Raw genomic sequence first — 15089 nt, forward strand, 5'->3', positions numbered from 1 at the left:
GTCCCACGTACTAGTGTTGATATGACACGTGACCTGATGGGTCTACTCACAATATACAGATCGTAAGGAAACACTTACCGATTCTTTGAAGATCTCGAGCGGCGATTTGATTTGTAGAATGCCATTCATCCCATTTGTGGCGTCGTCGGCCGTCTGCCTATCCGCCATGTTACCTCCTGTTGATCGCCAAGTTTTGACCTGCTGTAACCTCTACGCAAGGCTTCTAAGACGCGGTGCACAAGAACGAACACAGACACTCATCGAATTAAAGTGAAAGTAGTGATTCAGTTTGTAAAGCCGCCCAACCTCGCTTTACTCTTCCTGTCTAATAGGACATTTTGCAAGGGAAGCGCTAATTTATAGAACCGAAATTATGGGCGGAGCCTATAGTTGAGAGCTGCGGTGACGTTGCATGACTTGCCCCTGTAGATCGGAGACTTCGGTTCTCAGTACTTAACTCCGTGTATGGCATACAGGAATTAGAACTCTTGACTCTTAACTTTTTTTTTTTTCTTTTGATTTTTACTTTCAAAAATCAGGTAGCTTTGTGCCTCTGGGGTTCTTTTGGAATTTCTGGGCTCCGCGTAGGTGTTATAGAAAAGTTTTGGTTCTCTGTTATACTGAGGCGATGACATCATTTTGTTACAAACAAATCAAGTCAATATTATAATTAATGCAACACTTTTTTTTACCTGTTTTGGAATTTAAAGTATGAATTATTTCATAGACTCAAATCGAATATAATTTAAAACGAACATTCATGTGCTGCATGGATTTTTAAAAGTAGGCCTACTCAGGGTGTTGTGTAACCATGTTTCAAAAAACAGAAAAATTTTTTTTTTTAAAATAAACTTGAGAATAACAAAAAGCCGCTTGACCGTTAGCCTATGGTAACTGACACTTTCTCCTCTTCTTCTTCGCTGATTGCGATAGACCTCACCGACAGAGCTAATTTGAATAAATCGTATTAAACTTGAATCTTCCTTTGGACAAGCTCCTTTCCTTTGGACGAGCTCTTCACAGAGTGACAAGATGTGAATTTATGAACTATAGAAATTTAATTTCGAAGATAAAATGATTGGAACTGAAGTATTTTGTTACTTGTGCATAAAAAATTATTCTCCCAATGAGAAAGACCTTTATCTTTTACATTGTAGGCAGTCACCCCGAAAAGAAAAATTGGATTTTGTTCACATGCGTCTGGTCATTAAGGGCCAACTTGCTTATATGTGCCCCATTCAACTTGTTCCAGCCACCGACAGTTTCGCTGGTACTCTTATTCTTATGTCAAGTCAAAATGTGGGCTGATCCCAGTGTCGACAAAGAATAGTTCCACTCTATATACATACTTTCTCCGCTCTATGTACATACTTCTCAGTTGGGCCACTAAAATAATTCATACAGGTCCTGGCAGGTAACACAGTGGATATTATCACCGTCTTCCCTACACCAGGTGGAAAAGGCTTCAGTTCGAATCTCGTAAGTGATTTGAGGAATTTTGATGGGTTTTTTTTCACAATGTAGCTCAGTTAGCTGGTCTCAGCCGAGATTAACACACACAGTGTTCAGAATAACTAGAACATATCCAACAATGCCATCAGTTCTACAACGATAGCTGATTGATGTGGAGGAGCTGATTGGGAGTGAAAAGAATCCTGTAACCTAACAGAAGGGCCACAATCAGTCAGATGCCAGCGCAGTATAACAGCGGTGTGGAAAGGGGTATTTGGAACTCAGAACGCGTTTAAGACTGTTCGGTTTTAGCACCAAACCTCATCAGGTTATGAGTACGGTGGGCACAGCAACACCCATAATGGACATTTGAGGAGTGGCAAAAAAGTCTCCTAGTCTGATAAATCTCAAATCCACTTGTCCCACGCTGAATCGAGGAACAACGCTTAGCTACATCAATGTACCCATCGTGTCCCAACGTTGCCGGCTGGTGGTGTAAATTTGATAATAAGGGAAATGCTTTTGTGACGCACATTACTGGTGGATAGACGTCTGAATGTCATAGCCCACTTGAACGTTGTTGCCTGCTAGATTAGTTCTTTCATGATCACAGTTTATCCATCTGTTAACGGTTACTTTCAGCAGGATAATGTGCCATGCCTCAAGGGGCAAATCATTCAGGAAAGGGTGAATTTTATATACTTATTTTTATATTTTTCATTTGCCTGCTCAGTCGCCTTCAACCTGATTGAGCAATGAGCTGTTCGAAGCAGGTTTTTATAGTCGTCTAATCTGATACATCGTGCAACTGCATCGTGCCATCAAGTTATCACGAACCGATGTTATTCCTGGGTAAGGTTTTCGGCACCTCTTGGAGTCCATATCCTGGAGACTTGAAACTATTCTGAGAGCTAAAAGAGGTGATATTCGCTATTATATCAGCGTGCCTAATAACTTGGCGATTGCGTGTATTATTGGGTTTTAATTTGTCCTTTTCAATGTTTTATATCAGACCTGCTGATGCGCATAATCGAGAATCATTATCGAATTAATCGATTATGCAAATAGTTCGATTATGAAATCGAAAACAACAAATGTTAAGGGGGGAAACAACAAGACAACGGAGGGATTTGAATTGATGTCAACAACGCTAAAGCGTCCATCTTGCTAGCACGGCCTGCTACGACAATGGTAGTAGGACTTTACATTTATAGTTTTGATAACATCACTTCGAATCCCTCCACTGTCTTTTTTTTTTTCTCTCTCCTTTACTTTTGTTGTTTTCGATTTCATAATCGAATCATTCGCATAATCGATTATTCATCATTAGATTATGTCCATCAATACTATAAATATGATGCTTCAGAGGATCTTTCCCCATCCCATTGTCATATTCTGCAGTTTCAGGGAGTAGTGTATTCTTCAAATTAATTATTAAATAATGAAACTATATTTAATTGTATGTTTCTCTCGTATTCCCTATCATGTCGCCGATGACATGCAGATTTATTTACAAATGCAATACTATATGTGTGTGAGGAACTATAGAGTTTCGAAAATACCCAAAGTCAAGACATATTGATGATTGTAAAGTAGCCTCCCAGTTTGAGACCGTATATTTTTTCAAAGTATTTAGACATGTGCTTGAGACAAACTTCCTTCAAGTTTGTATTACCAGGGTGACTATTTATTAACATTTGCAAAGAGCAAAGTAATCATTCATCCACTATGACACTGACATGAGTGCAATATGGAGAACAAGGATGCAGTTCTGAAGCTGCACTACGGAAATATTGTTCTGCACATAATATTCATCGTATTCTAGTAAACTAGTCAACAGTTTGAAAAAATAATTAAATAAATAAAAATAAAAAAGTTGAGGTCATATATTGCACGTGTGATATACTTGCGTAAAAGACGACCTTGAGCCGGTACAGAAACTGTTGAAATCTTTACTGAGGTAGAAGAATAGAAACCAAACGTTATCGCTAGAGCACGTCCTGTTTCTCTTCAGAAGCATCAATGTCACGGTACGGAAGGGCTCTTAGAAAGACAAGCTGACATTCTTCCATAAAAGTTAGACTAAGTTCAAGCTTTTCAAGTAGATGATTATGACACGCATAATGATTTCACTAAAACTCCTCCTCATGACATGAGATTGACAATTTAGTGTGAATTAATTATCTCTTTCTACTATGAAAGAACCAAAAACGTGTACCGTCACGACAGTGCGGTACCACAGGTTGTTTACCAAGGTTATACCTTGATAAATAACTTTTTCACGAGCAGTATGCAATGGGAAAGTTATCTTTTTGAAAGACAATGCTCCACCACAATTTCTGGTGGAGCATTGTCTTTCAAAAAGATAACGATAGACTCCGAAATTTAGATGTCTCAAAAAGTACATATAACAGTATAAAATCATACCTCAGTGAAAGGAACGTCCAGGTCATGAACAAATACCAGACCCTTACAAGATAAATGTTTCGGGGATACCCCCAGGGCTCTGTACTTGGACCTTTTCTATGGCCCATAGTCATGGATGAGTCCTTGAGTTTAACCTGGGCGGAGTTAAACCACTGGCTTTCGCGAATAATCACACTATCTCCGGTTTTCGTCCAGCAAGGCGTTTGCTAGGCAGACATCTCCGTAGTACCCCCTCCTTGTGCTCAAGGCTCCAGCGGTTACAGAATTTCAAGAGACACTTCCCAAATGTGACTCTGGACACTCTCACCTCGTTCAACATCGACATCCACCTGTGGACTGTAGACAAGGTATATCGCGATGGCATCTTGTCCTATCTTGCTGTTTGTAAAGGACATTTATGTAAGTGCCGATCTTAGTTAGCCGATGTCATTTCATGTTCTGCTCAATTTGTAGTCCTTTTTCGCTGTAATTACTACTTCATTTTTACATTTTTATTATCATCTTTTCTTTTATCTATTATTATTATTTTATTTTATTATTTTTTTCTATTATAAAACAAAATCACTTGTATAAACAACGAATTGTAAGATTCCTCTGTCTTTCTGTGTAAGGAATCACTATTGTATAAAATTTATGTTAATAAAGAGTCTTATTATTATTATGTGGCATTCAGACGTGAATCTATGGGTATCAATGGACCCAACGTATGCCAAGAAAACAATCCCCACACCATAACACTGCCCCCACCACCTTGCACAGTAGTCGTCAGACATGCTGAGTCCATGGATTCGTGTTGTTTTCGCCAAATTCTGAGCCTTCCATCAACATGATGCACCAGGAACTTCGACTCGTCAGACCAAGCAACTGTTTTCCAATCCTCGATAGTCCAGTAGTGATGTTTCTGTGCCCACAGGAGGCGTGCTCTCTTGTTCTTCATTGATAACAAAGGTACATGATGTGGCCGTCGGCAGTTGTAGCCCATTCGCGACAAAGTGCGACTAGTGGTCCGTTGCGATATTTTGTTCTGCGCACCAAGGTTGTATTCTGACGTGATATGCGACATTGTGGCCGGTCTGTTTGCTTGCACAATTCTAGCCATCCTCCTCTGACCTCTCTCATCAACAAGCGTTTTTCTTCCACATGAGTGCCGTTGAGAGGATTTTCTGTTCGTTGCACCATTCTCGATACACCCTTGAAACTGTGGTGCGTGAAAAGTTCAGGAGAACTGCCGTTTCAGAGATTCTTTGTCCAGCACGTCTTGCACCTACTACCATGCCACGTTCGAAGTCCGTTAGATCACTCCTTTTTCCCATTCTTGCTGCGGTTTGTACGCTTAACTGATACTAGAAAGTTGTTCTGCTGCATTTATATCCACAACTGTGGTCATGTGACTTGCAACGTTGTGGGGCAAACCATTTGTGTGCACAGCAGGGGTTGTACCTAATAAAGTGGCAGCACAATGTATGTATATATAGTTCTACATAGATGCCTGATACAATATCCATAACAGCAACAATGTTAGGGGTTATATACAGGGTGATTCACTACCAGTGCGACAAACTTGCAGAAGGTGTAGGGGGCACAAAGACGAATCGGAATCACATAGCATTGCAGGGTCCGAAATGCCTTCGTCATACGGTAGAGGACGTTGAACGGGAGGTCGCGTGAACAGCGATCCCGCTGGAAGTCAGCATTTGCGAACCGTTTCTGTTGAAGAAACCAATTAGCAAAAGTCCTCCGGAGTGGATAATCTGCAGGCCCCAATGATTGGATGCGTTGCAGATGGTATGAACTCATTTGGTTTGTTGACAGTATCCTCCATACAGTGGATTGGGAAATACCCAATCGTTGGCCTATCGCTCGAGTACTCGTACTCGGATTGCCTTCTGCAAGACGTAGGACATTCTCCTCATTGTCTGGCGTCCTCGTCGTTCGCTCTTGATTCATGGTACCTCTCGTGAAACAACCAGTCTCACGTAACCTTCTGTGCACACGTGCGAAAATCGTATGATGAGGAGCACGCCTGTGCGGGAAACGTTCCTGGTGCAAGCGCAGAGCGGCGCGCCCGTTACAGTCCGCAGCTCCATACGCGAGGTGCATGTCGGCCAGTTGGACGTTTGAATACTCGTCCATCCTACTGCCTCGGGAACCGGTTCGCAAATGCTGACTTCCAGCGAGATCACTGTTCACGCGACCTCCCGTTCAACGTCCTCTACCGCATGACGAAGGCATTTCGAACCCTGCAATGCTATGTGATTCCGATTCGTCTTTCTGCTCCCTACATCTTCTGCAAGTTTGTGGCACTGGTAGTGAATCACCCTGTATTTAACCATGAGGCATAAAAGTAAAAATTTTTGCAGTTAATAGTTTCATATGTATATTTTTATTACTTATTTATGTTCTTTCTGCTATTTCCAAAAGATTAGTTGGCACATCAACAGCCAAAAAACCTAAAAATGAGGTGATTCAATTATATTTTCTAGACGAAAAACCCGAGTTTCCGAGAGAATAATAATAATAAAAAAACATGCAGCTCTCTCCCAAAGCCCTCGCGCTAGCGCAGTTGACGGGATCGCCGTCCTTCCCTCACTGGATGGAAAAGACCTGAATTTGAGTCCTGCCGATGATGTGAGAAATTTTTATGGTCCTTTTTCAAAACGCAGATGAGTTAGTTAGTCTCAGGCAAGGGTAACATAGTTTTTTCTCCCGGAAAGTAGAGTTTTTCGTCTAGCAAACAGAAAATCAACCACAGACGGCACGTAATTTACAGACATTACATACGGAGCCATGTGGGCTTAGTCGCTGATGCTCCTATAATCCTACAACAACAATTTTCTACTGAGGCCGACTAACTCAGCCACGTTCTGAAAAAATGCTCAGAAAAATCCTTCGCGTCATTGACGGGATTCGAATCCGAGCCTTTTCCATCCGGTCTGGGGAGCACGGTGTTTATATGCACTGTACTACCGCAAGGGTAGAGGGCCTCCATCCTTGAATATATAGGTGGAAAACTGAAAGGTTAGTAAGCCATCTTCATGTCATGTTGCTGGCTTCCGGCATTAAAGCGAGCTTCGAGGAGAAGGATCAGGGACAGGGAAGTACAATTTAAGGATGTGGTGTCTGTATTCCCTGTCAAAGAAAACTTATTAAGGTCAGCATTCAAAGACTGATTACATGAAAGTAGCTGAAATGGCAGAAACTTATCGGACAGGTGGAGACGGCTGAAATGTGGGCTCAGAGTTGGAATCGCTCTGAGGGAAGGCTGAGGGACTCTCCAAAAGCACAAGTCCCAGAATGATGGTGCCGAAATCTTGTCAGTGATAATTTTACAGTTGCGGTAAAGCATTTCACTCTAATCAGCGTGAGGAGCCCGTGAATTTTTATCAAACTGTTGGCGCACGATAGCCTTAGTTGCTGATGCGCCATTAAACTTCCAATAACCAACCAACCAACCTTTATCAAACTGACCATTTCAGTTGTCCACAGTAGAAAAGGGGCAGCGGATGCCCATACCTCCACAGCATATAGAAGCAGAGAGTATATTGTGGTTTTTATATATCTTCTGGTAGTCATTACTACATTAATATAATGCAAATACTGTTTGGCCATCCATCGGAGTCGAGCTGCCTGGGTGATCAACTTTTCCATGTGGTTACCAAACAGAGCTTAGGATCGAAAACAACCCCGAGATCAGTATGTTTATTAACGATGGGAATAGAATTACATAGTGTTGGTTGAATTTAAGAAGGCGTTTTCTTTAATGAGAATACCATAAATTCAGACTTTTCTGGATTTATTTTTAGGCCGAACTGATTGAAGTAGTTTGCAAATGCCAGGAGTATATTGTTATTTGATGCTGTTGTCGCGAGAAGATCATCACGTGGAGAAATCAGTGTGAGGAGTTTCATATCATCAGCATAACATAAAGTATCTCTTTAATATCACGTATATTGTTTGCTGGATCGAATAACCGAGTAAGCTGACTAACACGGCCACTTTAAAAAGAAAAATTTCGATAAAGGTTACTTCCGTTCCGTTATGAACGGATTGGAACCGAGACCGTTTCCACATAGAGTAGAAGGACCGTCTGTCATAATTACTGCGGTAACTAAGAGCCAACATAGAGGTATAAACACGAGTCGCCTGAAAGATGCCAGTTATGAAAAACAGTACCGCCTCTTGTGATTATGTGCTTATCGCTACCTTTTTCCCTCCATCTGAGATACATACACGAGTCCTCTCCCAACTCGTCTGGTCTCTATACTAATCAGATTTTGGTGAGGTGAGGTGGGGGTGGGGATACGTATATTGTTAACCGGCAGCTAAAATGTTGCATTAAAGTATTACTTGACATGATCTATAAAACTTTCATTTGAGTTTTCATTCCTTATAGGATATACTTTAGGTTCTATTAATCCTGAGAAAGCTTATTTTAGCTTCCTAAAATGTTTAACAATTTAAAATATTATATTGCAATATGTGAACCCGACTTTACGTTTTAACAAATGGAATGATTAAAAATAATATTTTATTTACGTAGGTTTTACAAGGAAAATTAGAAATCAATGAAGTGCCTTTACAGATGTTTTTTTTTCTTTTTTTGTGTAGAACTCTTATTCATGAATCATGAAAAGTCTGTTGTTTTCGATTTCGATTTAATTTTCCATTTAAATCAGGGCTAACTGCAGCCAGACGCTTTTCTGCTGTCGTAGATAGTGATTTCGTTTAGCTTTGAAAATAAACATTCTGCCTATGCTACTTGTCTGGTACTTTTATTACTCTTTAGTAACTTTTTATTACATATTAAAAAAAAAATTAGTTGCCTCACAAATTTGTATCTAAGCAATGCCTTAATTCCACACGTATCTTTAACAATCATTTTCCAAAACTGCTGACAGGCATCCTCAGGCTGTTTTTTTAGACGAATCAGCGACTTAGACCATATTGTGCCGTATACATATTGTGTCTGTAAATTGTTTGCAAATCGACCACAGAATCGTGTGTTCTGTAGTCGATTTGCCTGTTTTCTTTTCTCTACAGAAAACCCGAGTATTCTGGAGAAAAATCATGTTACCCTCGCTTAAGATCAACTAACTCAGCCACGTTGTGAAAAAGGACCATGAAACTTTCTCATCTAATTGATGGAATTCGAACTTAGGTCTTTTGCAGCCGATGTGAGGAGGACAGCGATTCTACCCACTGTACTACCGCGAGGGCACGTCCTCCAACAGGTTGATTTAGTATACGCGTATTCAAGGGATTTGATACGGATGCTTAAGAATAATTCTTTAATAATGTTCTGGTAATTATTGCACAGATTTAACCTTCCTTTGATTTTCATCTCATACTATTCTTCTCTCACATTCTCATTACAATGTATTTTAATTATATTACCTTCACTTTCTTGTTTTCGGCGTGGGAAGGAATGAGCATATCACACTCTAATAGAAAAATACGTAGCAAAACAATGACATCATCAACACTCTGGCTGTTCGAGCAACAAGAAGCAAACCTGTATATCAGCTTACATTAGCCTTGTATCTAAGTAATGATAGCATTTCATTTTTAAACTGGATTACAGGATAACTTCCGCCTACTGAAACAAATTTGTAATAATTTAAGAACAGTTTCTCCGTTGTATATAAAAGAAGAACACGAGTCATTATTTATATGAACACGATGTTGTCGTAGGGTCTTAGAAGCATCAGTGACAGGCTGGACGACAAACCCCAGTTTTCGACACAATAAACCATGCTCCCCTCGCCTGAGACCGACTAACTCAGCCACGTTGTAAAAAAGGCCCGTAAAAATTCCTCTCGTCATCGATGGGACTCGAACTCAGGTCTTTTCTGCCCAGTGTGGGGAGAACGGCAATTCTTTCAATTATGTTACTCACGAGGGCATATGAACACGAGTAAAATCTTGTAATTAAAACCCACTCTATATGCATACAATCGCAGAAAAAAAATTATTAGTTAATATTAATACCTTATTAATTTTAGTAAGGCCAAATGATCCAAGGAGGCGAATTTTTTCTGCATGAGCCAAAAATAAATAAAATAATAGTAATTAAAATAAAACGTTATTCGTCTTATTCCCGTTCCAACTAGGTAATCCTCCAATTCTGCTTTAAATTTAGCCAGTCTCACTGGCTCTACCACTTTGCGAGGCAGTTTATTCGTATTCGATAACCCGCTGTCTTTAGGCGAACTTCATGATTCCAATCTTCTGTCATTTCCTGTGATTTTATATTTGTGCCCTCTTGTTCGTGTCTATTCATTCCTACGAGGGAGAACATACTTCCCTCATTCATTTTACTTAATCCTTCAGTGCTTTATACTGTATATCATCCCGCACTCAAAATGTCTCTATGCATTCATTAAAACCATAGACATTTGTCTACGCTTAGAAAACACAGTTTTAGCAAATTCTTGCATAGCATTAAAGTTAGATCTTGAAGATAAATATAATTGTTCATTGCCAGGCTGTAAATCTGGAATGGCAGTCCTTAACTTGTTCCTAAATTCTGCATAAATAACACAATCATATAAAATATTATTCCATGTTTCCTCACTAGAACAGTAACATAAAGGATCTAATACTAAATTAAAATAATGTAATTTAGAGTTAAACGAGCCGTGGCCCGTAATAAAATATGAAGTTTCCATCTCAGGGAAAAACCATCCTGTTATTTTTTTACCACTAACAAATTTAACATCATGTATAAATAATCGTGTAACTATTCCTGTATCACTGTTATTCCATCTTTCCTGCCAAACCGCTCACTAATTCATCCATTACCAACGTTTTAGTCTTTTTACGTTCAATGGCAATATTAGAAGTTATACCCATGAGTGTCAGCTGACAATACTTTCTCAGAAAGTAACAAAAGGTCCTGTATACAACATATCAGTCCAAGGGCATGCATCCAGACAAAACTTGGAGAGCATTATTCGATACAGTTCTACAAACTTTGAACAGAGAGTGTAACATTTTCCTTTGTATGGATATTAATTTTTGTTTAAATTTAACTGTCAAAACCCTAGGGTACCAGATATCAATTCCATAAGCAATAATTGGAAGAAATACTGCCTTATAGTCAAGCACTACTGATTTCTTCCTTAATCCCCACTCAGTTCTAGTTATTCGTAATTGATGAGGAAAATTTTAACTTCGTCACCAAGGTACTCCAAACGTTGCGAAAAAAGAAAACTTATCAATAATGACACCCAGATGTCTTGTAGTATCCACCATGGGGATTAACTTACCCTCAACAAATACCCTAGGAGGTCTCTCCACATCTAATTTTCCCTTGAATAACATCATGACTATTTTCTTCCCTGATATTTTTAATTTATGTTCATGAGCCAATGAAATTAAATCATCCATAACTAAAGACGCACGGTATTGCAGTTCCCGTCTAGACTTACCTGGGAAACATAAAACTAAATCATCAGCGTATGCGATCTTATGACACTGTGCATTTGTCTTTTGTAGCCACAAGTTTAAAACAAGATTCCAAAACATTGGCCCCACAACAGAGCCCTGGGAACAACCACGCGTTACAATCTTTGAATAAACCATTTGTTCTGAGCGTATTATAATTTTCCTATTCTTTAAGTAGTTGGCAATAACCCTATAAAGTACCTCTGGGCATTTAAGATCTCTTAAAGAACTGAGTATACTTCCATGCCAAAAGCTATCAAACGCTTCTTCAAAAGTCAATATAAATGACAAGAACATATTAACTCGTAGAGTTGGGAACATAATCCACTAGATCTTTAAGGGCATCTTCAGCAGAATGTTTCTGTTTAAAACCGTATTGAAACAACAATTGAACATTAGATTCCGCCAACAAATTAGTCAATCAAAAGAGTATTAAACATTCAAAAAATTTTGCCAAATTCGGGAGCAGCGAAATCGGCCTATAGGCACGGGGATCAGTAAGCTCTTTATTAGCTTTAGGAATTAATTTAACCAAATCCACTTTTCAGAACCCTGGAAAAGTGCCTGAGGTATAACACTTATTAAAAATATTCAGCATCAAATGTGGAGAGATCTCAACCATTTTCAAAATTACATTGTTCTCAACAGGTGGCACTATTGTGTGACTTTTCAACCTTGGATTCAGTGGCACTATTAATTGTAAAACCCAACAAAAATTCAATAGAAGTTCCATGTCTTATATAAAAACTAATACTATGGAAAATAAGCAGCAAATCAAGGGGAAACCAACCGTTAAGGACCTACAGGGCTGGGGTTGATACAGTTCTGCAATATGTGTATGTATACCTGTCTCACAGTGGCACCAGGACTATTCGTCCATCTCCACCACTTGTCATGTAGAGAGAAAAAAAAAAAAACTCTTAATCACACCGGCCTGAAGTGTAAATGTGTATTTACCAGGCCTCTCTGCCACTAGGTGGCAGCCACCAACATGGACAAATACCACTCGATGGTATACCAAATACCACAGCCCTGGCACAAGGAGCCGAAACTGGGTCTACTCCTATGTCAGTGCTAACATAGCACCAGAAAATCCCGCACCCACCAGTGGCCGTGTAAAACCGGCAGGAGCCCCCAAAATCCCTCAGGTCGCCCACACCCGAGAGCCAGCAAAAAAAAAAAAAAAAAAAAAAAAAAAAAAATTCTGCATCTGGGAAAAAAAATAAATAAATAAAATCAGATACCAGAATTCCTGCTCATCAATTGCAATGTGCACATATCATCCAGAATGCAGATTGCAATGGAGAGCCAGCAAAAAAAAAATAATAATAAAATATAATAATAATAATAATAATAATAATAAATAAAAAAAATTATAATAAAAAAAGTCTTATCCCCTGGGATATAAATCCAAACTGGAGATATATAATATCCCGCCTACAGTTACCCTGAAACTACAGGCCAGCAAAAAAAAAATAAAATGAAATGAAATAAAAAGACTATAAAGTATTTAAGGGAAAGGCCTCATGCTACGAGGTAGAATGACTAATATGTAGGTTAGTGCAAATGCATCATTTTAACATAACTATCTACCAAAGTAGTTAAATTAATTAATTAAATTGGCATCGTTTTGGTTATATCTCATACTGTGACTGCCTTCACAACGAGTTGCCATGGTATTGTTTTTTTTGTTATTTGGTTTTTAGGAGCATTAGAAACTAAGGCCATATTGCTCTGGGATATGCGGTGGTCATTCCCTGACCTTTCCGCATCCTCCGTATTTGGTGGTCACGGGCTCGAACCCCGGTCTAATCAAGAAGCGTGTGCTATGCACTGCTGCTGCTGCTGCTGCTGCTCCTTCCCACCTGGCTACGGAGGCGCCTAACCCACGGTATTGTACTACCTTGAATAAATAACAATTCAGCAGTGGAGAAGACTATTGTTATTTATTCTCAGCGGATACCACCACCCAGGGTGCAACACCAGGGTACCTGCCCACCCACTGAAGAGAAGCCTACAAGCTTTGAAACGGTGCCATCTGGGTGGTGGTATCCGCTGAGAATAAATAACAGTCTTCTCAACTGGTGAAGTGTTATTTATTCGAGGTAGTACAATACCATTGCAACTCGTGAAGGCAGCCACAATATGAGATATAATCAAAACGATGCAAATTTAATTAATTAATTTAACTACTTTGGTAGACAGCTATGTAAAAATGATGCATTTGCACTAACCTACATATTAGTCATTCTACCTCGTAGCATGAGGCATTGCCGTTAAATACTTTATAGTCTATATCACTACGCACCATCAGGCATCTCTCATATTGTGAAGTAATACTTCATAAGTAGATTGTCACTATTGCAACATCAGTGTACTTGCCCACCCACTCACCCACCGAGAAGGGCCAAATAGCCCTGAAACGGCACCAGGGGGTGCCTGATGATGTCCAGAGTTTCCAAGAATAGGTAACAACAGTCCTTCTCCACTGGGGAAGCGTTGCCCATTCGAGGAGTTTTTGAGTGGTGTGAGTTGAAGGAGTTACTGTCCCTTTCATTCTTCTACAACGTTTCTTTTCCACTCCTACTATTACTTTTCCTCTACTTTTTTGCTTTTCTAAGTCTAATAGGGACAAGTGGATAGTCGAGTTATTATCCCACATATACAAAATAGCCCTGAAACGGTGGGGTCCTGATGGCTACTGAGTTTCCGAGAATAGGTAACAACAATCTTCTCTAATGGGGAAACGTTGCCTAATCGAGGAATTTATGAGCTTTTGAGTAGTGTGAGTTGAAGGAGTAACTGTTCCTTTCTTCCTTCTACGGCATTTTATACCTCTCCTACTATCACCTTCCTACATCTTTTTTGCTTTCCTAAGTCTAATAGGGATAGTATGAGGATAACAGAGATCTTTATCCCATACCATATTTCAAACGGTGCCGTCTGCGTGGTGGTATATAAAGTAAAACCATATTGATACGGTAGTGTATAATTACACTTAATAAACCAATCATTTAATCTAAGGAGTAACAATTTTTCAAAAATCTTAGACATATTTGGAAGTAAAGAGATAGGCCTGTATGCTTTAGGTTCCGACAAATCTTTGCCAGGTTTAGGTATCAACTTTGAATAAATAACAATAGTCTTCTCCACTGGTGAAGTGTTATTTATTCGAGGTAGTACAATACGATGGCAACTCGTTGTGAAGGCAGTCACAATATGAGATATAACCAAAACGATGCCAATTTAATTAATTAATTTAACTACTTTGGTAGATAGCTAGGTTAAAATGTTTCATTTGCACTAACTTACATATAAATAAAAAAAATAAATAAACAGAAAAAAAAGTAAATAATAATAAATAAATTTTAAAAAATTTTCCTTCTCTTTTTACTGCTCAGAAAGACCAGAAATTGACATTACAAGGAAAGACGTCTGTCCCGGCTTGTTAAAGACCAATCTTGCAAGGCATTAAAATACCTTCTATTTGCGAGGTATAATTTTTCATTTCCAGGACCTAACTCGACAATCGTATTTCTTAAATATTTTCTGTACTGTTCATAAATAATGCAATAATAAAGCACATGATCCCAGGTTTCAACACACGTACAGTAGCAAAACGGGTCAGGTTTTAACCCAAAATAATACAGCTTATAATTAAAAGATCCATGTCCCGTCATAAAATATGAGGTTTCCATTTCTGGAAACAACCAACTGTTTTTTTTTTTTTTTTTTTTTTTTATCACAGACAAAGTTAATGTCTG

The 15089-nt window shown here is 39.0% G+C and overlaps 2 protein-coding genes across 2 annotated transcripts in view; one reads left to right on the forward strand and one right to left on the reverse strand.

Moving 5' to 3' along the window:
• Positions 1–301, reverse strand: part of LOC150081555 (four and a half LIM domains protein 2-like) — a 337841-nt gene extending 337540 nt beyond the window's left edge. Inside the window, exon 1 of the mRNA XM_090380115.1 lies at positions 79–301. Coding sequence (XP_090236241.1) covers positions 79–168 — 90 coding nt within the window. The 5' untranslated portion in view covers positions 169–301. The remainder of the gene's footprint in view (positions 1–78) is intronic.
• The window catches only part of Eaf6 (chromatin modification-related protein EAF6/MEAF6), a 425780-nt gene that overhangs the window by 245171 nt on the left and 165520 nt on the right, over positions 1–15089 (forward strand). The gene's annotated exons all lie outside the window — the stretch shown is intronic.

This window comes from Mastigoproctus giganteus, chromosome 8 (assembly GCF_048544385.1).
Source record: "Mastigoproctus giganteus isolate SK-2022 chromosome 8, ASM4854438v1, whole genome shotgun sequence".
In the NCBI taxonomy this organism is placed as follows: domain Eukaryota; kingdom Metazoa; phylum Arthropoda; class Arachnida; order Uropygi; family Thelyphonidae; genus Mastigoproctus; species Mastigoproctus giganteus.